The sequence below is a fragment of the Phoxinus phoxinus genome (assembly GCF_949152265.1).
Source record: "Phoxinus phoxinus genome assembly, chromosome: 15".
Taxonomy (NCBI): domain Eukaryota; kingdom Metazoa; phylum Chordata; class Actinopteri; order Cypriniformes; family Leuciscidae; genus Phoxinus; species Phoxinus phoxinus.
The window spans coordinates 10,732,503-10,758,901 of record NC_136890.1 but is presented as its reverse complement, the minus strand read 5'-3'; the positions used below and the strand labels follow the sequence as shown (position 1 = coordinate 10,758,901).

Below are 26,399 nucleotides of genomic sequence, written 5' to 3'. Positions count from 1 at the left end.
GAAACTGGATTGAAGTGTGATTTTACTCTAAAAATACTTCATTTACAAATCGTATACAATTATACTGTTTTTTGAAACGCACATGCCACCTTAAAACAGCACACTTATACCAGGCCTGCTTTTGTTCACTATAATTGTCTATTCGATTGTTTAATTGTCATAAAATATTTAGATGTTGTGTTAGTAAATACCACGAGTGCAATTCAAATGCTGAAATTGATTATATTCTACACATATTTGCATGTATAACATTTATGATAATATATAAGAACATTTTAACATAAATGTATTTTCTATTTTACACAAATACAATAATTTAGCAAAATTCACTTTGGGTTTTTTCACGACTCTCTCTCAGACACAGAAATCCTCTTCACTGTTTGAACAGTGTCATACGAGCATGCAAGCCATAGTCGTGTGCAAACACACCATTTCTAAATTCATTTTACAGTCTGTGTATCTTTAATGTTTATAAGGCTTCATTTGTACATGTTTAAAAAATGTACATCAGATACATGTTGTTCCTTATACCAGTTTATACAGTCCTTTGTACAGTACACAGTTTTTAAAAGAAGTTTAACACATACCTCATCATTCAACAAAGCAGAAAAGCGCAGAGCCGAATATGATGACCTGCATTCTGCATGACATAAACTAAAGCCTGAAATACAGCCATAAAGCTTATTTAACACTTTTTAAAAGGACAGTGCAGATCTTCTGGAAAAGGCTTGGCATCTCAAATCAGTCCACAGCCGTCCCCAAAAGCATGCTCTACGTACCCACCGGTCCTTTTTTTTTTTGGCTCAGGACTGCAGGAGAGCATGATGGAGAGACCCGCTTTTTTCCTCAACAAGAGTTGTTGCGTCTCTCTCCATCAGTGATGCGCTTCTCGGGCACAGCTGTGTTACTCCCGCCGTCATGCCAGTCAAGGAGGGGACCGTGCCCAGGGTTGCCGTGGGTTTGATGGGCACTGGCACGGCGGGCATGCTCTGGTGTCCCGGGTGGTGATGGTACAGCCCCTTCACCGCCACACTGAACGGTGGGTAGTCTGACGACACCGGCTCGGACAGCATGCCAACGTGCGGCCACACGGAGTTGACCATGCCGCCCACGGGCACGGGATAGCCGAGGTGATGCATGACCGAGGCGATGGGCAAACCACTGGCCATCACTCCTTTATAGTCTCTGCCAATCAGGCTCTCGATGGCGAACGGGTGCTTGAAGCCGCCGCTCTGCCCGCCGCCAAGCGTGTAGCTCTGGAAGTGAGAGAGGCGGCCCATGGTGCCCAGGTACTCCGGATGTCCCACGCCCAGCTTGCTTGGATGGTGGTGGGATTGATGCAAGGGGTGCTGGGAATGGTGAGAGTGGTAGGAGTGCAGCACGGGGCCACTCTTGCAAGCCGAATGCTCGACCCGCATGAGCTTGAAACGCTTGCGGCGGCGGAGGAAGCTGCCGTTCTCGAACATGTCTCCGCAGTCTGGATGCAAGGCCCAGAAGCTGCCCTTGCCCGGTTGGTCGGGGCGCCGGGGGATCTTGATGAAGCAGTCGTTGAAGGAAAGGTTGTGCCGGAGCGAGTTCTGCCAGCGCTGAGTGTTCTCACGGTAATACGGGAAGCGGTCCATGATGAATTTGTAGATGTCGCTGAGGGGGAGCATCTTCTCCGAGGAGCTCTGGATGGCCATGGCAGTCAGAGAGATGTACGAGTACGGAGGCTTCTGGTCACTGTAGGAGTTTTTGCCTGGCCGAGGCATGGCTTTCCAAAAAATGATGTGCAATAACACTCAGAAGCAAGCCAGCATATCGTCCATTTCAATGAAAAAAGAAAATCATTCAACGTGCTATTGCTTTGATTTACGTCATCTGTTTGTTTACATCTGCTTTATAACACCATAGTCATGGAAACAGCTTAAAAGTCAAAATCCACAGGATTAAGGCAAAGCCAAAGTATGTCAAGGAAAACGGGACCGTTTTGAAAGTTACCTCTCTAAATGATACTCCCGCACGCGCGCGCGACACCTGCGTCCTCTCAGAGCGCGAGAAGTTCTCCCGGAGGATGCGCGCACTCGGCTTTGACTCGCAGTAGATCCGCGACGCTTTTGTAAGAATGGCAGAGGTCCAGACCCCCCGCTAGTTGCGTTTTATTATGATGACACTGACTTTAGGACGAATAAGGGGTAAATAGGGGGAGGGTCTGACTTCATATGCGTTTAGTCCTATTCATCTGTACCAATCAGAGGCAAAGAGCAGCACGCGCACTAATGAGTCTGATAATGATAACACACACTGCAAGACTAATGATGTGAATGTGAAATGTCCATATACTGTTTATGGAGAGTTATTAGAATTGTTTTAAACGTCTATAAAATCGAACTTTTTGGAATTTTACTTAAACAAGAATAGCCTTTAATATTTAACGTGTGTTGTTTGCTGTCAATGTAATGTCAAACTGTTTTCAATTCACCTTCAAATATTGAGCTAATTTCAACGTACAAAAAAACAATTTAAAAAGTGTGTACAGTACAAATAGTATGCACAAAGAGACATTCAATTTCCTGTGCAAACCACACTATTTATATTATTTTAAAAAAATTAGTTTCTTTTTTTTTCAGTTATGTACATTTGAATTGTTTTATTTTGCATGTAAAACTGTTTGGTTATTGTAAAACATTATTTTAATGTATATGAAGCCTGATGGGGATGTGTGAGTGAGTAACACAGTTGCTGAAGAGATGCTAATAAACTTCCATTATGCCACCTGTGTTATTACAGTAGGATTATGAAATATAAAGTCACAAAAATTCCATCTAATATTTTTTTCTGTTATAGATGAGACAAACATTTACAATGAGGTTGATTTGTTCTAAAGATGTTTTCACATAAAAATGAACCAGGCAATATAGAGAAGAATATGCTCATTTAGAAAACAAATATATTTACGTTTTTCTTCACTTTCTCCAGCATATCTTGCACAAACTTCAGTGTGTTACGTTTAATCTGTTTAAATTCGGGTCAATGCTAATATTAATTGTAAGTTGAAATAACATTATTCATAATATTAATATACAGGTGAGTAGCTTCAGAAAGAGATGAGCATTTATGTTCATTAACTGAACCACAACATTGTCCGACAGGAAACTTTTAAAGTCTTTCAACTGACAGTGCTGTATCTTGATTATAACTTATTAAATAAGGCTTTTTTTTATCACAAGTTTTATAAATGTGTTTAGTAGTTTTGGCCCTTTCTCACCCCAGCTACAAATAAACGGCGTTAAAAATAAAAAGTAAAATATTTGTCATAACATAATTCAACCAGGATCAATCAAGATTGGTCCAGACTGTGAAATGTGGAGAGAGATAGCAGAGAAGGAGAAAGGGAAAACAACAAGAAAACCAGATAGGCCTACCCAGAAAAAAATATATATTTTTAAAAAATCTATCCATAATTTTGCTTCCTGAATATGATCCATCATAAACTGCATAATATGTAACCTTGTCATAACTGGACACCAGCATAAAAACGTTTCTAACATAATTTAACTCCTTTCTCTTGAGCAATTTCAGGTAAAACATTTATGACAAATCATTCAAAAGCTTAAAGCGCACGCGTTTGCACGCACCGAGCGCGCGCCAGTTTTTCACCAAGCTGAGCGGAGTCAGAATCAACCTGTCAAGCTGTTTGCTCTTTGCTCGTATTTCACAAGGATAAACACTTCCCCACACAACCCCCGAGAACAGGTACTCGCGGTAAACAGAATAACAAAAGCTCCGGCGCTCTTGTGCGGCCAGGTGTCACGGCACGGTCCCACCAGGCGCCTTCTTACTCGGGTTCCCGGCGGGTCGCGAATACATTACATTAATTAAGCCTTCAGTGATTTACCTTCCTGAGAGAGATGTCCAACAATATAATTAAAGGCGTAGTGGTTATATTAGCGATGAATATTCAAAACCGTGTCAATTAATTAGCCAACAGATCTTTCTCATTTTGTTCCTGAAGAGCTCCGGTGTTTCTCTAGTTTAAAGGTTCACCGGCGAACGAGGCGCATGCATATTTCACGCCCGGCGCCATTATCCCCCAGGCTTAATGTCTTTTGAAATGCAACTTTAGCTCCGGACCGCTGACGAATAACGTGTGTTTATGCGCGCCTTTGACACGCGAATCATGCGGAGCGCTTGGCACCGGAAGGCCCCTGCGCGAGGCTGCAGCGGGAGCGCGCGTGTTCCTCCTCACCGTGTTGTTTAGATCAATATTAAACCTGCTCCCACAAAGCGCGGTGTTAAGTAGACAACACGCTGATATGCATAAGAAATTAATTAGACGGGGTTTCGCTGCATTCAACTCCTGGACAAATAACAACTTGTAAAGTGCACCTTCTGGGCATATTGAACATATGCTGGAATTAGCCTTAATTGACTAATTACATAAATTACTCATTAATTTTACAGCACATCAATTATAAAAGATATATCAATTAATTTTGCATAAATTAAGGACTGAACGTGGCAAAAACGGAGACGGGGAGATGAGCGCGCGAGGAGGGGGTCGGCTCTGGGCCGCGAGGCGAGGGTGGGGGGTCGAGGGGGGGTGTTTCGTCTGTTTGTTCCAAGATGCTAATAATTATTTTTTTCAGCTTTGGGCGAGAGATTCTGACTCTCGTCGTACAATAGGAAATGGAGAAACCCGCAATCACGGTCGTAATAACAATAATGTTAAAGACCCCTTACTAAGTGAGCATATAGCGTTGCCGCAAGGACGAAGCATTTAAATCAATTAGAGTGGTCCTATTGGGAAATGAGACTTTGGCACCAGCAAGAGGACTTCATGGCCACCAAATGATTTATTGATGCCGATTAACATATGATCGCTTTAAGTGTGACGAGGTAGTCCTCCCATAAGTTAAGGTGATCTGTTTAATGTCTTCATTTTAAGATGGTGCCGCATTTCAAAGTTGATAGATTCTAGATCCATTGCATCAGGGCATATGCCGAGTTCTCAAAGTAAAAGTTATATGTGAAATGCTATAAGCGATATTTCAAGAATCAACCCTAAAGCAAAGTTTTAATATGCTTTATCTGTCCATAAACTCACGATATCTTCAAGATGCCGCACTTGAAGTAGATTTAGATAATTGTCCTTCCTTTCCATTGCCTCTGGTCTATATATTTATAACAGGCAAACTCATTCATCTTCCTACCTGCGGATCAGGCCGACATACACAATTGAGTATAAAACCCATTCACATACTTAATATGGAATATACATTTAGGTTTTCTGTATTTGTATTTTTTTCTCTCTTTCGCTCGCTTCTCTCTCACTCACACATACACATTAAAACTATCTATCTCTCTCCCCTGGTGAGAGCTTAGTGAATCGTGCAGTTGGCAGAGTCTGTCTCACCCGCCACACACACACACACACACACACACACACACACACACACACACACACACACACACACACACACACACACACACACACACACACAGGGGCCCACAGTCAGTGGCCCTTACCTACTACAACCCTTTGTCATTCCTTACCTTTAGCAATCCATTCCTTACCTTCCACAATTCATTTATTTCGTATCTGCATCAACATAATCCTGCTATTCATGCCTGCTGTAATTCATTCCCAACAGACCTTCAAAAATCGATTTGATTCCTTATAAGCTAAAAACTTTGGGGCCCGGTAAAATCTGTCAGACCCTTCTTCAGCTCAAAATGTCTTTAGGATTTGCACCAAAAAATGTGGGTTGTTGTATGTATAAGTTGTATGTGACATAGTGAATCAAACCACTTTATTGTTACATATGTTACATGTACTTACCATAGTAATGACAGTAAATTATGCATAATTACATCCTACCCTAACCTTATAGTCAGTACACGTTGTTAATTATTATTACTCAGTACTTACATGTATAATTACATTGTAACAAAGACACCTTAAAATAAAATGTAACCTATTAATATAAATTATATTAATAGCAACATTTGAAGCTATAGCAGATAAAATAAACAATAAATATGATTTTAATAATAGGTCAAAATTATTAAATAATTAATAATCCTAATAAATCATTTGATATAAAGTATAATATAATATGGTATAGTATATTATAATAAAAAATAATATTAGTAATAATATTAGTAGTATTATTCATATAAAATGTTATTATAAAATAATATACTATACCATAATATATATATTAAATTATATATTGTTGAAGCTATAGCGGAGCTTCAAAGATTAACATGATATTACAATACAATAAAAAATTATATGAAAAATAAAACTATTATTTAAAGCTATAGCGGAACTTCATTTAGCGACATAGATAAGCGCTAAGATACAAGGCTCATTATTTTGTGTTATTATTTGAGATTAAAAAAACTTTATTGTGTTGTTTTATAGGTTGTATGTGATGTAGTGAATCAAAACCCTTGATACAAATACAAATGTTTTAATAATAATAATGCATTATTTAATATTATATTAGGTTACACTTTATCTGGTGTTGTGTTACAGTGTAATTATACATTTATTACTGATTAATGATAATTAACAATGTACTTACTATAGGGTTAGGAGTAGGTTGTGGTTAAGGTTAGTTGCATGTGATTATACATAATTTATAGTGTGTAGCAAGGACACTAAATATGCCATCTGGGCCGGATCTGACACTATGTTGCTGTCTGAGATAATATAATCAAAATGAATATCAGTAGTAGGCTAATACTAGAATTTAAAGCTAGTGGAGCTTCAATGGCCAGCATTGAAACAACAGAGGTCCAAGCGATTCAGGCTATTTCTGTAGAGGCTATATTGGATTTGAATGTATCCAATTCATAGATGGAAAGTGTTGCACTAGCTTGTGAGAAACAAACGAGAGCTGATGAGAGTTTTTAATTTCAGTGACTAGGTCAGTATCTTATCATAGATGTTGAATCCTACAAGACTTGGGTAAACACAAGAAAACTTAACACAATCTCCCCCCAGCCCCACGACCACGAGCGCCACAACTAAATTAACAATGTGTTTAACAACGCGAAAGATAGACATCCTTCTTAATGCGTTAAAGAAGTTCATGTGGAAACTGAACTGTGCGATAACGACCATTTGTCGGGGCTGCGAGGGCCTCAGAGTTCAAGAGAGACGGTAAGCGAAAGCCCGCTTCCTATCCGAGGGGTGTCGAGCGCGGCCCCGCTATGCTTGTGGGTGGCGGGCGAGAGACATCGTCTCTCTCCAGCGACGATGTTCTCGCTCGCCCCTCTTCCGCTTCCACTGACAGCTCTCCCCCTCCAACTCCTAATGTCCCCCGTAACACTCACTGTTCTGATTTTCATAAAGTCGTTCTTCTCCCCTCGCTGCCCAGTGTGTGATACCGGGATATGTGTAAAATAAATGATGTATATAGCTGTAGGGGGAAGCCTTCCTCCCCCAGAACTACCTTAGCGTCCAGGGAACATTGAACATTAGATCCTCGTTTAGTGAATAAATAAGCATTCAACTGAATGGCAGTGTTCGTGTTGGACTTTTTTGTGCATATTTTACCAGAAAAGGAGCTAGGCCATTAGGGAGTTAATATCAAATAAATCTCCACTGGTCGACTGGCAGAAAGGGACCGGCGGCTCTGTAGCGCCCTGTTGGGTTACTAATGACCTGAGCGGGCTTCAAATGAAGCCGTCATATGCATGTCATTTGCAGTATGTATATATTTATATATTATCTTCTAATTGTGTTTGAGAAGAGAACAAAGCCACGAGCGCAGCATTTAGGATCAGGCCGTAAATGCTTTGCAAAGGACTAAATAAGCTTGCTTTGATTAGTGGATGAATGTGTGTGTGTGTGTGTGTGTGTGTGTCCATGTGTGTTTGTGTAGAATGATACTTGCTCAGTCAAGTGTGACAATAACCATGGAAGTCTGACTCAAGATCGCAGTACTTTAGAAGGCCATAAAACACGCTAAGCTGAGACAGTATTATGTTTAGTAGCTGATACCGGTATGCTGACATATATATTTTAATTTTGATAACTGATAAATTGTTAGTATCTTGTCTAAATACATGAAATAATAAACTTAAATCAATCTTTTTTAACAAGTCAATTTAGGCACCACAACGTTAAAATATCTGTATGAAAATAGAAAATCAAATTTAGATCTGCTAAAGACACATTTAACAGTGTCAAATTATTAGTGTTTTTAAAGATTAAAGGGTTAGTTCACGCAACAACAACAAAAAAATCGGTCATAATTTAGTCACCCTCATGTCGTTCCAAACCTATTCAACTTTTGTTAATCTTTGGAACACAAAGTAAAATCTTTTTGATATCCGCTCATCATTTTTGTCTATCCATTGAATCTATTCACGCAATCAAATGGTAAACGGACTGCATTTATATAGCGCTTAAACAGACCCATGGCCACCAAAGCGCTTTACATATGGCGCCATCCAGCTCGTGGAACCGGGGATAGAACCACCAACCTTCTGGTTTGTAGACAAATCTACATGAACCACTGCCGCCCCAATCAACATTTCCAAGCTTCAAAAAGTTCATAAAGATATTGTAAAACTAATCTATATGAAGACCGAGAATGTCATCATTTATCTCATCATTGTCATCATTTACTCACCCTTAAGTTGTTCCAAACCTGTATGAGTTTCTTTCTTCAGCTGAGCACAAAAGAAGATATTTTGAAGAATGTTGGTAACCAAACAGTTGATGGGTCCCATTGACTTCCATAGTATTTTTTTCTACTATGGAAGTCAATGGTTATACCATTAACTGTCTGGTCAACATTCTTCAAAATATCTTATTTTTTGTTCAACAAAAGAAAGAAACAGGTTTGGGACAAGTTTAGTAAATAAGGTCAAAATAATTTTTTTTGGGTGAACTACCCCTTTAACTACATATCCCTTTAACTTACTATAGTTACGGTTAGGGTTTGGTTTAGGGTTAGTTACTTGTAATTATGCATAATTTACTGTTATTACTATAGTAAGTACAAGTCACCAAATAAAGTGTTACCCAAATGTCTTAAGGGTTTGGAATGATATGAGGGCGAGTAAAAGTATTTTTTGGTGAACTATCCCTTTAAATTTAAGTGAGCATTACATGACTATAAAAGCAATCTAAAAGTAAAAATAGGATAAATAAGCATGGACAGTATCCAGTATCACTCAACCAATACTGAACGCCCATAACCAATATCGCGCATCCCTAAGACAAATCTTCACCGTCTATTAACTTTTTACTTGGTAATGAGAACACAAATTCTACTTGACAACAGTCAGTCACCCACTCTTTATAGAAAACACACAAGTTTTTCCTTTCTTGTTCTTGTAGCTAATTAAAACTTAAGAAAAAAAAAATCAAACAATGAGGCCTAGTTCTCTGCGGAGCTTTGAAGCCATCTGGAGCTCTCGCAGCCCCTCTCGTTTCTCTCCATCTTATGTGAAATTAAATATGCACAAGAGAAACAGCTTAGTGAATAGTGTTGCACTTTCAAACAGAATTAACCAGCGATTTTGAAACAACCAGGCCTACTAAAACACTCAATGAAATCCTTTCATTGTAGCTGATTAGTTACAGTCAAACTATCCATATGTACACAGCGCACACTGTGTAATTGATAACTATACAGTCCTTGAAACGATTATTGCGTCAGTGTGTTACGGGGGTGATTAACCAACGATTTGTTTTTTCCCTGTATACACAGTCATCCTTCCTGTCTGAGGAAAATGTTCACAACATATTGGCCTTAGCTTGAATCACTAGATTAATGATTATAGATTAATGAAATAAACATTCACCTTTATGAAAATTCAAGTTCATTTTCATCTGGCAATTGCAATTAAACACGAATAATAGTATTTAGAATAATAGAATAAAAGTTTGTGTGTAAAAAGAGCAAATTCAAATGGGTGGCAATGTGGTTAGCTCATTAGCATTTTAGCATAAACTCCAGGCTACAGAAACTCTCAGTAATTTAAACTTTTAAACCTTTTCTCTTTTTCCCCACATTCTTACAGATAGATAAAAATCTCATAAAAGCAAAAAGCAGGGCACATATTATGATGGGAGCAGATCTGAGGTTTGAAGCTAACCATGGTCCAGTAATTAGCATGTGCAGGCGCTGCGTTGGTTAGCAGTCCTCGTGCTGAGGAGTTGATGAACTGTGCTAGAGATAAAACCCTGGAGCCACACACAAATAAATCTGTCATTTCACACGTTATCATATTCATGAGCGTGTGAGTCTGAGTGTGTATCTGTGTGTTTGTGTGTGTGTGTGTGTGTTGTGTGCGTAGCACATTACAGATGTTACAATAAGCCTACTTGTGTGTCTCAAATGTGCTAGCTATTTGGGAAACGATTGCTTTTCAGACCAGAAGTTTTTGGGTATTCTTTTCCCCGGGAGTGAGTCTACATGCTGCTAGTGTTTTTGCCGTTTGGGCGAAAATGAGCGAAGAGCTAACGATGTTTGTCATGTGTCTCCAAGCCGCCTGTTTGTTTATGCTAGGCCAGTTCTGCCCAGTGCTGCCTGTAAATAATTACCCACCCTAATTATGGCCTGGAGTTAGCAAGCGCGCTAAATGCTTTTCTGATGAGTACTGCCCTGGGTTAGCAGGTGCTGGGTGGCCCTCCTAGGGACTCAGATTGAAGAGGGGGCCCATATTCCTCCCTCGGGTCCCACAGGCGAATGGGTCGTGTCGCTTCCACATACCCCCCGAAGAATAATGTGTTTTACGCAGGGGGGCGGTTCTCCACACAGGGGGCGTAACATTGTGTGCAGCTGGCCCCTAGTGTGAGATCCATTACGCTGGCCTTAAGATCGCCTTGTTTTTAAGGACCTTTGTCATTAAGATGTGTCTTGCTGATAGAAATCAAAATGAAGTGGTGAAATTCACTGGAAAAATGTCATCTAATCCAAAGTCCTTGTGGTGATAATCAGGGGAATCGTGCAACTGAACTTGACAGCCAGTTATTGTTTTATTATTAATTTTGTATGATTTTTTAGTATGTGAGATTTTAATAGTAACTTCTGTGGAGGGTGAAGAGATTTGATTAAATTTGATTCCAATGTAATTCAGACTGGTTAGATTCAGATTATGATTAATTTGGGTGTACTTCACTCAAAATTACCATTCTGCTTACAGAAATGAATGATCTCTCTCTGCTAATGCTGTAAATTAAACATGGAGGTATTTCAGACTAACAGGCTCTTCAGTCACAGTAAAATCAAATTTTACATTTTATAATGGAATATTGTAGTATTTATTATAAGTGTTTTATCATTGCAAATCATTATTTTAAAAAAAGAATGTGCCCTCATAATGTTTCATTAAAATAACTTCTACTGGCGCTAGGGCGGGAAAACCTGTCACACATGAGATCGCAGCAATAGCAAACGACAATGATCTAATGAATTTCCAATGGACAAAATCAAGTCCCACCCTACATTTTTTCTTGTTCGAGAAGCAGTTTCACTTAGTCATACATTACAATAGGGAAAGAAAGAAAGTCCATTTAATGCCAACTTTAAGAGTCCGTAATCAGGTTTGGCCCATTCACACTGTGATGAAGTCGTGATGAACCAGAAGTAGCAAAAGAAATAAAAGTAGGTTGGGAACTTGGCTTTATGTAAGCTATCAACTGTTGATTGGAGTTTGACAGTAGCAACCTTTGTTTCACCCGTTTCACGAAAAGAGCCCCGCCTCCCATGCACACACTCAAGGGTCGGAAAATGAACGGGGGCTCAGGGCTAAAACGGCAACAAAATAATAAAAATGCCCCCAAAATTTATAGGGCAAAAAAAATGTCCCTGTATGAGTTCTTGTTTTTATTCTTTATAAATATAAAGATATAGAGTGCTGTTTCCCGAATATCAGCATGATTGCAAATGTGATAGATAGCCTACTAATTTTATACAACAGTTCAATTAAAAAACGGTAACATTATTGTGACCTTCATTTTAGCCTTAGAACATCTGTTTTTGCTCTATTTTGCCAATGAAAATAGTTTCAAACAAATCCACTGTATACAGCCATTGCGCATCTTAGAGCAACACAGTGCTGCTTTGTTCTGAATCAATCCGCCGTTCTGAACAAATTGGTCTAATGAATGACTCAACCACTAAAGACGGTTAGTTGCTTTGTCCCTGAAAGAATCAGCCGTTTTAAGCAAGTCGTTTGACTGAATGATTCAATGACTCACTCGGTAAAACAATGATTTTCCAGCACCCAATGGCAGTTTTAGTTTCATTTGAATTTTTTTCCCATAATTTCATTTTTCTATATTTCTATCTCATGCCTGTGGCTAATAAAATCATACCTGCATGCGGTCCACCATGTTGCAAGAAAGACTGGCCGCACTTGCCCAGATGTCAATTGAACACGATGTTATGAGATCTCTGGAAAATAAGGATAAACTTGTCAGACCTTGCCATTGGAAAGCCAACATCTTACCATTAAAATTACACATTGTAATGTGTGGATAGTGGTATACAGTATAAATATACTGTTAAGAGTGAAATATGACTTAACATTGTTTCTTTGAAACGTGCTTCCGAATTGCAACGGTCGCCTGTGGAATTTGAGAAATGGTGTTCCGTTAAAAAATGGAGGCAGATGAATGTAGTCAAGTCAAGTCACCCTACTATTTATATAACACTTAATACAATGCAGATTGTTTCAAAAGTTAATTTCGGTCTAAAAGCTCTAAAAGAAAACTTTCATGGTTCAACTGAAGTCAGTAAGTGTTGATTCCGTGGTTCCGTTTGAAAGATCATCAATTATCAAATTAGTTCATTTCATCTATAAAGCAGTTCTGCAGAAAAAGTGATGTCATCGTCCATCTCAGTTCAGTTCTTATCAAAAAGAGTCAGTGCAGTCAAATCAATAATATTGTTGAATAGTGTGTGTCCCCAACTGAGCAAACCTCTCCATTTATCTGTGTCTGTCATGAATGTGCGCTTTAAGGGCGGAGTTTAACGTCTGAATGATTGGAGAAGTCCTGCATATGTCATCATAAGCCTGTAGAAGATCCAGTTATGACATTTTGATTAAAAAATTTAAAATGTAAGAATGATAGGATGCATTTTCATTTCATGCCGAATTTAAGATGATAATAACTAATCCACAATGTACAGAGTACAACGTTCTGTTTACAGTGAAGTTCTGTCGCCTGCCGCTTTAAATGCTCAAGCTCAACTCTGATTGGCTGTCAATGTTGTAATCATTCATAAGTTGTTCTGAATTTTTTTCTGAAAGTGATTACAATGATATCATTATTCTATGGAAGCTTGTTTCCGCCACGGAATAAAAAATAATAAAGGTAATTGCGACTTTTTCCCCCTCAGAATTCCGTGATAACCCGCAATTGTGAGTTATAAAGTCTGAATTGAGAGATATAAACTTGTAATGAGAAAAAGTCAGAATTATATAGGCTACTTTATATCTTGCAATTCTGACTTTATAACTTGCAATTGCAAGTTTAGCCTATATTTCACAATTCTGACTTTATAACATGAGAAAAAAGTCAAGATGTCGAGAAAAGTTGAGATGTGACTCGCAATTGTGAGAAAACAGGTCAGAATTGTGAAATAAAAAGTCGCAATTAACTTTTTATTTTTTATTCTGTGGCGAAAACAAGCTTCCATGTTAGGCCTACAAGGGGCTAAAGGCGCACCGGGGTAAAAGACGCCTCTAAACCACTAGATTGCACAAAAACCTGCTACAGCACTTTCCAAAATATCCGCTTTTCAAGATCAACCTTAGAGATAATTACCATATTTATAATGAAACCATTATTTAAAAATGATATTAATCATATCATATAATAAAATATAAATTATTGTTACTACAGTAAATCTATAGCCTATTAAACAATTATGGGATCTCCAATGCTTTAAGAATCTTTCTTTTTTTAATTATTTGTGTTTTTCTTAATATATTTTTATATTACTATATTTTAATGACAGTATATTAATTGAACAAAAATGAATTCTTTTATTTATAAAAATAAACAGAAAATAGTACAAACTTTAATAAAGTGATCGGTTTGAACAAATATTAACTTGGACATTATTTCAAACAAAATTGTAATATTATTTTACCTAAAGTATTTGTAATAATGTGTGCCCACCTTGCCACCTCATACATTTATACGATTTTTAAACAAAAAATAAAAATAAAATATTTTCACAAAATCTATTGCAACGATTAGAACGAATTTTTTTTTTTTTTTTTTTTACAATTGTCCATGTTTTAAGTTTTTGACAGCTGGGTGCAACGTTTATTCCAAAAACATCTGCGCCACAACTGATTAAAGATACTCTGTAGCCTACAATCTGAAAATAAATTCCGACGTAAAATCCACAACAATGGTGTCAAGCGCTAAAATACTTTTCCAAAGAGACATGCTGAACTCCGTGTTCGCGGAGGGGTTGGACAGGGGGGCAGCTTGTGTGTGTGCCATCACGAGTGCTGTGTGTCTTGTAGCATGTCGCATCAAACTTTTACCCCCCACGGACGTGCTCAGTCTGTCTCCCAAACTTGCGCAGACTTGCATTATGTCAGCTCGCGCTTTGCCACCCCATTTGCTGTAGCTGTACTGCTGTGCGCGCAGACAGACTTATCAATCAAACGCGGCTTGATGGATTCTTCAGAACGATGGAACGATCGCCTCAGAAGAGCTGCGGAGTCTCGGAGCGCTTTTTTCTTTGACATAAGGGTATGCAAAGAGTGTAAATGGATGAACGGTTGATTGATTCTCGCCAGCGATGTTGTTGACAGCAGGAAATGTGTTTTGCATTGACTGTGTTTGCATGGGAATTTGCACGGGGCATGAGTTATCGAGCAGGAGTTTGGACCTTAGGCGATTCTACATAATGATGGCAGGTCGGAGAAGCCGAAATTCACTGTTTAACAGCCGTTACCTGTGGAGGGCCCGCAGAGAGAGAATGTACAACCACAACAAAACAAAACATTACATATTTAGAAAGGTTATAAGGCAGAATAAAAATGTTGTTCCTGGCAAAAATCTATTTTTTTGTTGGATAATAAAGATTTATCACTCAAATTGTTTAATGGGTGTCGTCTTGACCCTCAGGCCCAAAATATAGGTGATACCACAGGGTTCTAACATTACTGACTGTCCTTGACAAAGGCCCTGTGTTTAGGTATCATTACTAGAACTGGCAGAGAGATTCACATACAGTGTGTGTGTGTGTGTGTGTGTGTTTGGAAGAGTGTTACTAAGACGGGTATCAAGACCAGATATTGTCAGAGCTCTCATCAGGGTATCTGTGGTGAAAAACGATCCTGTCCTAGAGATGGTAATAATGCAATGGCTGCACACAGTTTTCCTGTCAGCTTTACTTTTCCCCCTTCACTCGCTTCCTCACTCCCTGCCTTCCCGGCAACCTCTCCATTTATCTGTGTCTGTCAGTATTTCCTGCGGAATGACCTACAAGGACATACAACTAAATTTAGTTCTTTCTTCAACGTCTCTCAGTCAGATTATCTGTAGAACAGATCTGTATAATAACATATGCACTTTTTTGTGGGTTCTCAGCATGAAATGTGCTATTTTTGAGTGTCATTTAACACACAAACTTTTGGAATGTCTCACAATTCAACTTCAAATGTGTTAACTATTACACAAAAAAATTATTCAAGATATTTAGGTGACATCTTTGTCCTTCACGTCCCTTCATAATTCATGTTTAGTTGAGTTTCTGAAGTAGTCTACTTAATCCCACGAAATGTCAACAGAATCTACATCTGAAGTGAAACTGTAATGATAAAGTCACAATAAGAAAGTGTGGTGTAAAAGTAATACATTTTTAATGCGTCTCCAAATATCAAGTTAAAAGTTTGTATCCATGTTGACCCATATCATAAAAAAACAAAATGATCAAACCAAAAGTAATCTCTAAAAGGTAACTTCTAGATTAAAGACTAATGCTTGAAATCTATATGTAAGTGCATTTTAATAAAGAAATTACATAACAAGCCTTCATTATGATTATGAGAACATAAACAAGATTTGAAATAATGTTCCTTTAAGTGCATTTCAAACAAAGTTACTTAAAACTTTGAGGGAATATGATACATTCGACGATAAACACATAAATAAGAGATTTTAACAATTGCGCTTCGCACACACACCCAAAAACAATCAAATTTTGTTTTCGATCATTTCAAAAGTCATAAAAATGCGATAAACACTGCAGCATTAAAGTAAAAAAAAAGCAAACATGACGGCATGTGTGATTAGCCTCTCCTTCAAACACGAAATAATCGTTGTAGACACTTTTTCACTTCTATTCAAAACACACATGGGGGTCCCATTACATCGCTGTAAAGCTTCTTTTAAAAAAAAGGGTTCAAAAGCAACCATGAAAAGAACAAAACAAAAAAATCCATTCTCCGGAGACAAACAAAACCATTAATTAAAACAAGCTCTCAAACATCAATCTCTCTGCCTGTCACAAAATTATCATAATCTGGGAATGTTAAGAGTCTGTAGAGTAAACAGTTAATTTAGAGGAGTATTAATCAAAAAGTCTGGCTTTCTGTACCCCCTCTGTGCTGTGGCACTTGTACTTTTTCATCTAGCACACTTGCACAGAGTGGGGGCAACTTTTATTGCACTTTTTCACACGTGGGCTTAAAGGACGCCATGTTGCAATTTTCATGAAACCCTCTTTACCTTCAGTTTTTTACAGGAAGGTTTAATCCTGAGACAAACATTCACTGGTTTGGTATGACATCCAATATATTTTAAAAACACAATATTTTCATAAATGGATATATTTTTTAACAGAATTTCAGTAGCACTCCCGATGTACAGATAACGCATGTTAAACGTGAGGTATCTGGGCTGTGTTTTCCACCACAGTGTCATTAAAGGAATAGATCACCCTAAAATAATCACTATAATCACTGGCTTCCGGCAACGGCCGTACACACGTTACCAAGAGAGTCGAGATCCGGCGGAAGCGCTTGACGTAGTCGTAGCGTACGCTTAGGTGAGAATTGACGAACGCGGAGGTGCAGAGGATAGAGCAAAACAAAATGCCAGTCATTAATTAGAAGTCTAAAACGAGAAGTTTTAAAGTAAAATGTAGGAGGATTTTTATATAAAAGAAGAAGACCCAGACAACAACATAGTGTCGGCCCAGATCCGGCCCACTTATGGAACAAGTGAAATCTCTTTATAGCCAGTGATTATAGTTTATAAAATTATAAAAATTGATATTTTTCTCACAAAAACACATTGTTTTGCTTCAGAAGGAATTTATTAACCCACATGAGTCGTACAGATTACTTTCATGATGGATGGATGCCTTTTTGGACACTATTCAATGTCATTACAAAGCTGGGAAGAGCAAGGATATATATTTTTTTTAATATAACTCTGATTATATACACCAAGGATGGCTTGAGGGTGAGTACATTTTTAATGATTTTCATTTTTGGGTGAACTATCACAAGGTGTAGTCATGAAGTGCTGAGCTGTGGGGCTCACACGAGTTATGCAGGTTTGAATCTAGCCTGCAATCTGTTTTCACTCCGATTCCTCTTTCTCTATGATCTCTGTCTAATAAAAGAGGCAAAAGCCCATAGTAGTGAAAACATTAAACAAATCTACTGAGGACGTTTGCCCTGTCTATTATCAGCCCGATCAATCGTCTGTGAGCGCTGTAGCTGCAGAAAGAGGAGAGCGGGGCAGAGATGAACAGATGGCAAGAGACTATCATAGCAGTTGAAGGTTTATTCACAGGTGTGTTTGAGGAGTCAGTGTGTGTGTGTGTGTGTGTGAGGGGAAACTATAGAGAGCTAGAGAGAGACTGCTTCTGTAATAATGTTGGAGTGGGTGTATAATGTGAGTATACAAGCTGTTAATCTCTCCTGTGTAGCTGTGTTTAAATGTGTTCATGCTTCATTAAGCATGCATTACCTGCTTCATTACTGCTGTGTTGCAACCACAGCCAGTGAGTCTCATGCTCCGAGTGTGGGTGTGTGTGGAAGTTCATCGCTTTCAGAGACTGACCTGGGCCTGACGGGATACACTGTCACACCAGCTAACTCCTTAGAGGGATTTGCTTTTTTTCCTGAGCTTTTTCTTGCTTTAGTTTCACTTAATGTTGAAGTTAACATGAGGGTGGGTCAATAATGACAGATTTTGCATACATTAATACACAAACGTACATTGATTTTTCTAGTCACTTACAATATGTCAGTCTTTTCCAATTGTTTAGCCTAACCCTAGCTTTAATTTTTTGAGTGCACAACTGAAATTTCAAAATCCAATCAACAAATGAATGACAGGTAGAAAGTCCCTGCTTTACATTTTATTCTGTAATCTGTTGCACTCGGATGTATGTCACAATGCAGGAAAAAAATGCTGTTAGTTTCATCATGATTTTAAAGTGACATTTTTTTTATAAAGAAAGAGTGCGTGTTTTGACTGTAAAGTAGGCTAGTTGTAAAATTCACAGCAACATATTAGTTAAGCTTCATTCACACCAAGAACAATGACTAACAATATCTATATTAGCATCCACACCAAACACACAATAACATTCTGTATAGGCTTTATAGGCTAACACAAAAGAAGATATTTTGAAGAATGTCGGTAACCAAACAGTTGATGGGCCCCATTGACTTCCATAGTATTTTTCTTCTTCCATAGTAAACGGGGCCCCTCAACTCTCTGGTTACAGACATTCTTCAAAATATCTTCTTTTGTGTTCAGCAGAAGAGAGAAACTCATACAGGGTTGGAACAATTTGAGGGTGAGTAAATGATGACAGAATTTTCATTTTTGGATGAACTATCACTTTAAGCACTCAGGTATGTATGCTACAGGTATGTCTTCTGCCTCTTGTAAAGCAGGATGAATTCTGATTGGCTGTCAATGTTTTTATCGTTCATCATAGCGATTCCAATTATATAGTGTCTCTGTTTCTCTAACTATCTTTATTGTTATAAACCTAGTTATCATCCTTGCGTTAACAGGCCTTAAAAGGGCCTTAAGCTACTTTTTGAAATCAGTAATGATGCACATTTCTACAACTGTAGAAGTCAATTTTATGCTTTTAGGAGCTCTCAAAATAATGAAAACATCTACTATAATGTATGGGATAATGTACACTATTGTACCCACAATGTAGCTACACTGTAACATCTCTTCCTCTATTTTGAGTTCTTTTTCATTCAGCTCTTACCAGTTAAAGGTTTCGTTTTCTTGCTTTTCCAGAAGACTCTGGAGCTTCTAGCCATCTATCAAAAGTTCAGACCACCGAGGTAATTTTACTGCAAAATGGTTGAAATTCCTGCCAAGATTAGCATTTGTCTTTGTGTGAGAGAGAGACTCCTCACGCAGTGATACCGGGAACAAGTCAAGAGAAGTTGCACCGCATATTTACAAAATTGTTACAAAAGAGTGGTGGGTTTTTTAAAAAGTGTTTCATGTTGCTATTGACCAGTCCCTGTCAAATTTAAAATGTTTTAAGCACGCAGTTTTTATGGTGTTAACCACAGGGTTATATGGAGCATTACTGTTATGTGTGCGTGGTTATTCACAGGATGTAGCCTAATTGTGAGATTGAGATTGTATGAAAATATTACATTTAATTTAACCTTAAAAGTTAAAGAGTTATATCCAACATAATACAAATTATATGATAAATCTCCCGCACAGGGGTGATTCTAGGGGGGCTCAGCCCCCAATGAGGATATGACTTAAAAAATAATTGAATATACTAGTTGCATACTAACAATACAGTTAGTTCTATCAAGCCAATCCCTGAATTTTGAATTAATATCGTTTTAAATAACCAGCTAATGTTCAATAATATTTATTAAGAATATTTATTAATAATATGAAACTGTAATTGACAATATGTGGGTAAATTATTATTTTTTAAATCAACACATGTTAGTTTTTAACTACATTTGTGCAGTAAAATTAAAAAGATCTAAAGTTGATAGATGATAATATGATAAAGATGATCTTTTATCATTTTCATTGGAGATAACATGGAAAATGTGCCATGCTTTAGTGGAGGATTTCTGTCACCTGGTGGAAAACAAACACACTTCTAATATGAAAAAGTTTACCACTTTGAAAATGACATAACCAGTAGATGACTGCAGAGGACCACTCATTAGCTCATTTGCCATTTCCACTCCCTTTTATAGTTCTTTTGAATATAAATTAATATTATTTAAAAAATTAGCTATTGGGTGGAAATTTAGGGGCCTTTCTAAACTTGTGATGACTGCTCTCGTGGTAAAGAGTTGTGAAAAATATTTTTATTTAGGTTTTATTCCGTTACATAATAATAATTGGCCCAAAAGAATTGACATAAACATGTGACGATATTATAATATTGATGAATATTAATTGTATTCATATTTGAAGATTCTTTCCTTAATTTTTTTCCATCATTTTTTCTTTTTCATTATTTATTTATTTATTGTTTAAAAAAAATTTTTTTTTATAACAACAGTATTAGTGTTAAAACAGTGGATTAAGGACTTTGAAAATGGAACGCAACTGTATTTTTGTTTGAGATTGCGTATATGTTTTAATTTGAAATGAAATGAATTGATAAATTGATAATCTTAATTTAACGACATGGCTAATGCAAGAAAAAGCTATTATTTAAGAGAGTATGAGAGGAATCTTGTGTTACTCAAATGATGGAAGAATGATTGAGAGAACGTCACAGCACTCTCACACCTCCAGATAAATGGCGACACCTTCTGGTCACTGACTAGAGAACAAGAGTAAGAATGGTTGTATAAAGTAAACAAATTTACATGCATGGCTATAGGAAACTCAATTTATGCAAACGAATAGACTGAGAAATTGTATATATAGTGATTTGTAAATATATATATTTATAACAGTACATAATAAATATATAAATTATATATAAATGTTCACATACAATTTATTCATAATTCAAATTCATACTGAAGCTATTTATACGGTGAGGTAATTAAATATAATAATAATAATAAATATATAGGACTAATTCAAAGGTATCGAATAATCATATGATATCTGACCTTTTGTACAGATTTTGTCATGATGACAGGACGAGTTGGGAAGGTCTCTGGGGTTGGTTAGTTTGATAATGTGTAGTCTACTTTATTATCCCTGCCAACATTTATGAACGGACAAAAATATGTAAAAATTATAATTTTTATCTAGTCACTTAATTAAAGTCGTACAAACTGAATTATTTATTTGTACACCAAAAAAAAAACATAGGAAAAAGTGTTTGTCTTAGTAAAATTGCAGGACTTTTATTTTGAATTATTCCTAAAGGAAATACGTAGCAAGGTCGTTGGTGAAAAAAACCCTGTAAGTATGACGTGCGACACTCACAGTTGGCCGACCGGTCACATAATGTAAGGAGCAATTCACAGACCTGTGGTATCTCAGAGGATATTCTTCATTCACTTCTTCATTTAGTCTCAAGATTCACAACAGCTGGGACTGAGACATCAAGGCTCTTCATTTTAAAACTGATATTTCCTGTATATATAAAAACGGGTATTAGATAAGAGAGAAGAGTCTAGAAGAAGGGTCACTGTCCTCACCAAAGCGGACACCTGTCTGGATCTCTGACTCACTTTAAACGCGTTGACATGAGGAGTTTGCCTTATTTTTGCCGGGGAGAGGTTGTCCACGGATTCGGACGGGGAAGCAAAGACCTGGGCATCCCAACAGGTGAGAATAACACTTAAATAAACATTTCATCCAAATAATAAAACTTCTGACATAATTTCCTCACTCTTATATTGTTTCTCACCTGTCTGACTGTCTTCCGTGAGACATAGAAGTGAGCGTTACTTTTGTTGAATGTGAAAAGATGCAATAAAAGCATGCAGTGGTGACGTCAATGCCTAACATTCGGCTTAAAATGACGATACGAAAATGAGTAACGTTAAATCATGTTTGGGGTGAAAAAAATCGTAAAGTAGTATTTTAAACACAAGATGTTATAATAATTTGATAATGTCTGCGCTTTATGAGTTAACTTATATTTGTTATGTCACGCGGAATTAAACCGCTACAATTTGTAACGTTACTCCGTTGTAAAAATCGATATCAATAAATAACGTTACGTCTGGGGTTGTTAATTCACCCCCTAATTTATTCATTTATCTATTATAATTTTTATTTGATTATTATTATAATTTTATTTTTTGTGTTATTTTATAATGACTTTTTTTTTTCTTTTCTTTTTTTTACAAGCAAACCCTGGTCTTTTACATAGTTATTTGTGGTCACACATGTGGACCATGTTCAACCTTGAAAAAATAAATAATCATTAAAAAAAAATAACAACGTTACGTTACTTGTTGAAATGAGTTCTGCCCAAATTAATCTTTAACGTGAATCTGTAAAATGCTTGATTATGAGCCACATTGAACAGTCAATTATTTTAGGATCAATAGAGCAGTCGGGTTCGGAAGTAAAAAACATTCCATTCACTTTTTTTATTTTTTATCATACCTTATAAACCTTTACAGACTTCTACTGTGAGCTATGAGGTTAATCGATGGTATGTTGAAGCCATCAGTTTGCATGATGTCAACCATTTTCTTAAATGATCATATTTAACAGCGGGATTCCTGATAGAAAAACTACATTACCCATGATTCATCAAAGTTAATTTCCCAATCAGAGACTTGCGGTTTAAAACATCATAATCAAAACAATCTCTGCTCTAAAACTACTTAAATACTTGTATGTATATGCATATTTTGCATATATTTTGTAAACGCACATCCTAATAAAATGTTTTCTTTCCATTCCGATCTCAGCAAACTTCCCAGAGTCGGTTGTGGACAATCTCCCCGCTGACATCGGCACCGGCATCTACTACGGATGGGCTCGTGTGGATAACGGAGACATTCACAAGATGGTGATGAGCATCGGCTGGAACCCTTACTACAAAAACACAAAGAAGTCTATGGTATTTCCATATCAACCTTTCTAGAGGGTGCAAACATCTACAAGCTGAAGAGTTGATATCTTTGCATTCATTAAATGTTAATAGTGACGTAAATAATTAGTAGGCCTACATTATACATGAGTCTGATATCAAATTTAATGTATTTATCGCTCTGTGTGACAGGAAACGCATGTGATCCACACGTTTAAGGAAGATTTCTACGGTCAGATATTGAGTGTGGCCATGGTTGGCTACATTCGCCCTGAGAGAGGATTCACATCGCTTGGTAAGACACTCTGACCCGCTCTCTTGAAATCACTCCCACATCACATGATCTCTTTGACGCCACAACACCCTGTTCACTCACCCAAACAAACTTGTTCACTCGGTTACATGAACTCACTGCTGTGTCTTCCTCACAGATGAGTTGATAGCAGCGATTCATAGTGACATTGAAGAGGCGAAGACAAAGCTGGACCTGCCTGAGCACTTGAAACTGAAAGAGGATAACTTCTTCAAGACGTCAGTATCAACAACAGCCAATCAGATTTTGAACGGTCATCGACTGTAACACTCACTTTCATGATCACCTCTATTTAAAGCCTGTTTATTCCATATGCAATTTGTTATTTATGTAAAAAGATGTCTGTCCCCAAGTGATGCTTTGGTCAAATGTAGGCACTATATGTGTATGTATGTTCATATAGTTCATCAGCTTTTGTTTCTGTATATATAGATAAAAGGATTTCAGTTACTAGAATGACTGAGGTATTATCAATGCAGTTCAACGTCACAGAACCCTTCCCAGAATTCCATGTTTACCACAGTCCTATCGCAATGATACTGTGTGAAAGTCAGGGAGGGTCCAAATAGATTCCTCTTTAGTTTGATTATTTTGCCTCCACCTTCAGTTTAATTTCACTATTGTTTAAAAAAAAACTCTTTACATCAATAAAAAGCTTTAACAATAAGTCAAAATCGGTGGTCCTCCTCTTTGAGGTCAAACTGTTTTTTATGGTTCTCAGAGAACCGTGAGTAGAGGTGGAAGTCCAAGGTTGAGATAAAGAGTTAAAGCCTAGGTTGTTGTACTATGAGTGTACAGACAGAACAAACAGTGAATGAAGACACTATCTGGATGTACATAAGTACTGAAATTATTCCAGTGGTCTTAAATATTGGTGTGTACAGAAGTTCTGTAGCCTATATGTTTTGACAATGTACATATGCACTAGCGCTAACCTTCACATAAAATAACGGCTGCCTTTTTTCTTTTCCTTTAGTTTAACATCTGATAGAGTTTTACATTTGTAAAGACGCTCAACAAACAAGAGTCAAGTTACATCATAAGGTTTACAAATGTCTTTTTGATTTACCCGTTTCTCCATGTATCATGTGTAATGCATGCTTGAAACGTTACAGCAATCCTCTGTAAAGGTGTGGTCACATTAGTGAAATTTCGTGGGCAAAAAAGGTTAATTGTCAATGTTGTAGCAATGACCAAAGCACAGCTCACGCAACTTTAAAACCAACACGCTTTCTGTTGACTGTTGGTCAAAGCAAGGGCATCCACCTGACCCGACTTGAACCCGTTGTGAAATCTGAGGAAATTTTCCGTCCTCGCGCGAAATTCAGATCACGTGGATTCCCATTGAAATTACTAGATTTCGCCTGTGAAAACTCACTGATCAGTGATAATACGTGACCACATCTTAATATAGGCACCGAAAATGCTGTAATTTTCACAAATATGTTTATACACTCATCTAGACAGGACCTTTATATGTTAAACTGCTGATTCTTTAAATGTTTGGTAATGTGTGCATGTATTTATTTTTTTGGTCAGGGCAGTGCCTTAGATATGTAACATACTATCATACAGTGCACAACCAAGCATTCCTTCAATGTTGATACATACTTGTAAGCATTAAACAAAAATGCCTTACATGGTGTTTTACTGTTGTCTGTTATTGTGAAAGCACATGTAACTCTTTCATGATTTCACATAAATGATAGAGATGGGAAATGTGAACCAGGAATGAATCATTTAGTTGTGTGGTAATAGTAACATCTCTATTCTTAAATGATCTTGTCAGTCTTCCTCATCTGGTTGGCTTTACTTTCACAAACAGAATCCTGTGATTTGACTCAGTTTGATTTCTGGTATCATTTCCCTTACTATAGCTAAATATTTGTTAATCTTCAGGGTGAGAGGTTGCTGTAAAGATAATGTTCTGAAAACAGCTTTAGATATCCTCAAGGCTAAGTGAACTGGCTCTGATTTTATTTTGTTCATGATACAGTACACACATATAATATCAGCTGACATGTCAGTAAGGGTTTCCCATGCAATCAAAAAGTTTAGCTGGATTTGATCTAATGGATTACTTGACTGTGTTAATCCTTGATCACATGTACACTTGAGTTCAAAAGTACGATTTTCTTTTTTTTACAAGTCTAATCCCTGAGCCCAATTTAGGAATGGTAATGCACACTCATTTCAAGGGTTTGAAAGGTTAGTTTATGGTTTACTGTGCTAAATTAATCAAATTAATGTGAAATATAAATACTTTCTGGTTTGCAACAGCAGTCTGAAGATCAGTTCTACATATAACTGAACTGATGTTATCAGCACTTCATTTAATCAAGTGATCAAACTTAACTGACAAAACCACAACAACGAGCCATATTGCTCAACTCATCATGTAGATAACAGACTGAATAATCAGCTATTGTTTGAAAAAGACTGCCGTCATTACACTATAAATCATTCACAGGTCTTAATTACAATCATAAAGCAACAGGCATGACTTGAGCATATACTGATGAAACCTCCACATGATATTTAATATAACTTATATTTGCACCATCCAAGCGACTCTCTTCCATAAGAGTAGATGGGGACCGGGGACTGTCGAGAGAGAGAAAAGCCCCATAAAAGCATACAAACAGTAGTCCATATGATTCATGACATGTGATCCATTTCAAGCCTTTAGAATTTATTTTTCACTGCATATTTAAAGGGGTCATGACATGAGAAATCAAATTTGCCTTGAGCTTTTGACATATAATCTTTTTACTATTAAAACATCCTGCAAGTTTCATACCTCATCATAAACAAAGCATTTATTTAACCAAGCTCCAAAAAAATGGCTTGTTTGGATATTGTGGGATTTGTGAGGTCACACGGGCAAATACATTTGCATATGACTTCCTCCAGAGCAAGACATCACGGTACCATAGACCCCGCACTGGCTTTCAGTCGCTAAATGGCTGACACTTGCCATCACCAGATGTGAGCGTTGCGTCAAAAGCAAATCGAACCAATTATAATCACTGACACGGTCTATACTGGATGGAAACGGTATTCAGATGCCCGTTCTCTTTGTGACATACTCCATGCGCCGGAGTCTGCCGACA

The 26,399-nt window shown here is 37.3% G+C and overlaps 2 protein-coding genes across 2 annotated transcripts; one reads left to right on the top strand and one right to left on the bottom strand.

Annotated features, from left to right (window-relative positions):
- Window positions 1-803: 803 nt before the first annotated feature.
- foxb2 (forkhead box B2) lies at window positions 804-1,852 on the bottom strand (the record flags this gene model as incomplete). Its single annotated transcript, XM_079637721.1, has 1 exon — window positions 804-1,852. Exon 1 carries the CDS (start codon window positions 1,749-1,751, stop codon window positions 804-806), a length of 948 nt encoding a protein of 315 aa, XP_079493847.1. The 5' UTR covers window positions 1,752-1,852.
- A 19,501-nt stretch (window positions 1,853-21,353) lies between these two features.
- On the top strand, window positions 21,354-25,333 carry rfk (riboflavin kinase). The gene is made up of 4 exons (XM_079637720.1): window positions 21,354-21,751; window positions 22,852-23,003; window positions 23,166-23,268; window positions 23,405-25,333. Exons 1-4 carry the CDS (start codon window positions 21,670-21,672, stop codon window positions 23,551-23,553), a joined length of 486 nt encoding a protein of 161 aa, XP_079493846.1. The 5' UTR covers window positions 21,354-21,669; the 3' UTR covers window positions 23,554-25,333.
- Window positions 25,334-26,399: the final 1,066 nt, after the last annotated feature.

Bases quoted from the DNA above. Each gene is read 5' to 3' on its own strand.
- rfk (XM_079637720.1), top strand. From the start codon at position 21,670: ATGAGGAGTTTGCCTTATTTTTGCCGGGGAGAGGTTGTCCACGGATTC. The intron at 21,752-22,851 runs GTGAGAATAACA...TTCCGATCTCAG, and splicing joins AGACCTGGGCATCCCAACAG to CAAACTTCCCAGAGTCGGTT. The intron at 23,269-23,404 runs GTAAGACACTCT...TCTTCCTCACAG, and splicing joins GAGAGGATTCACATCGCTTG to ATGAGTTGATAGCAGCGATT.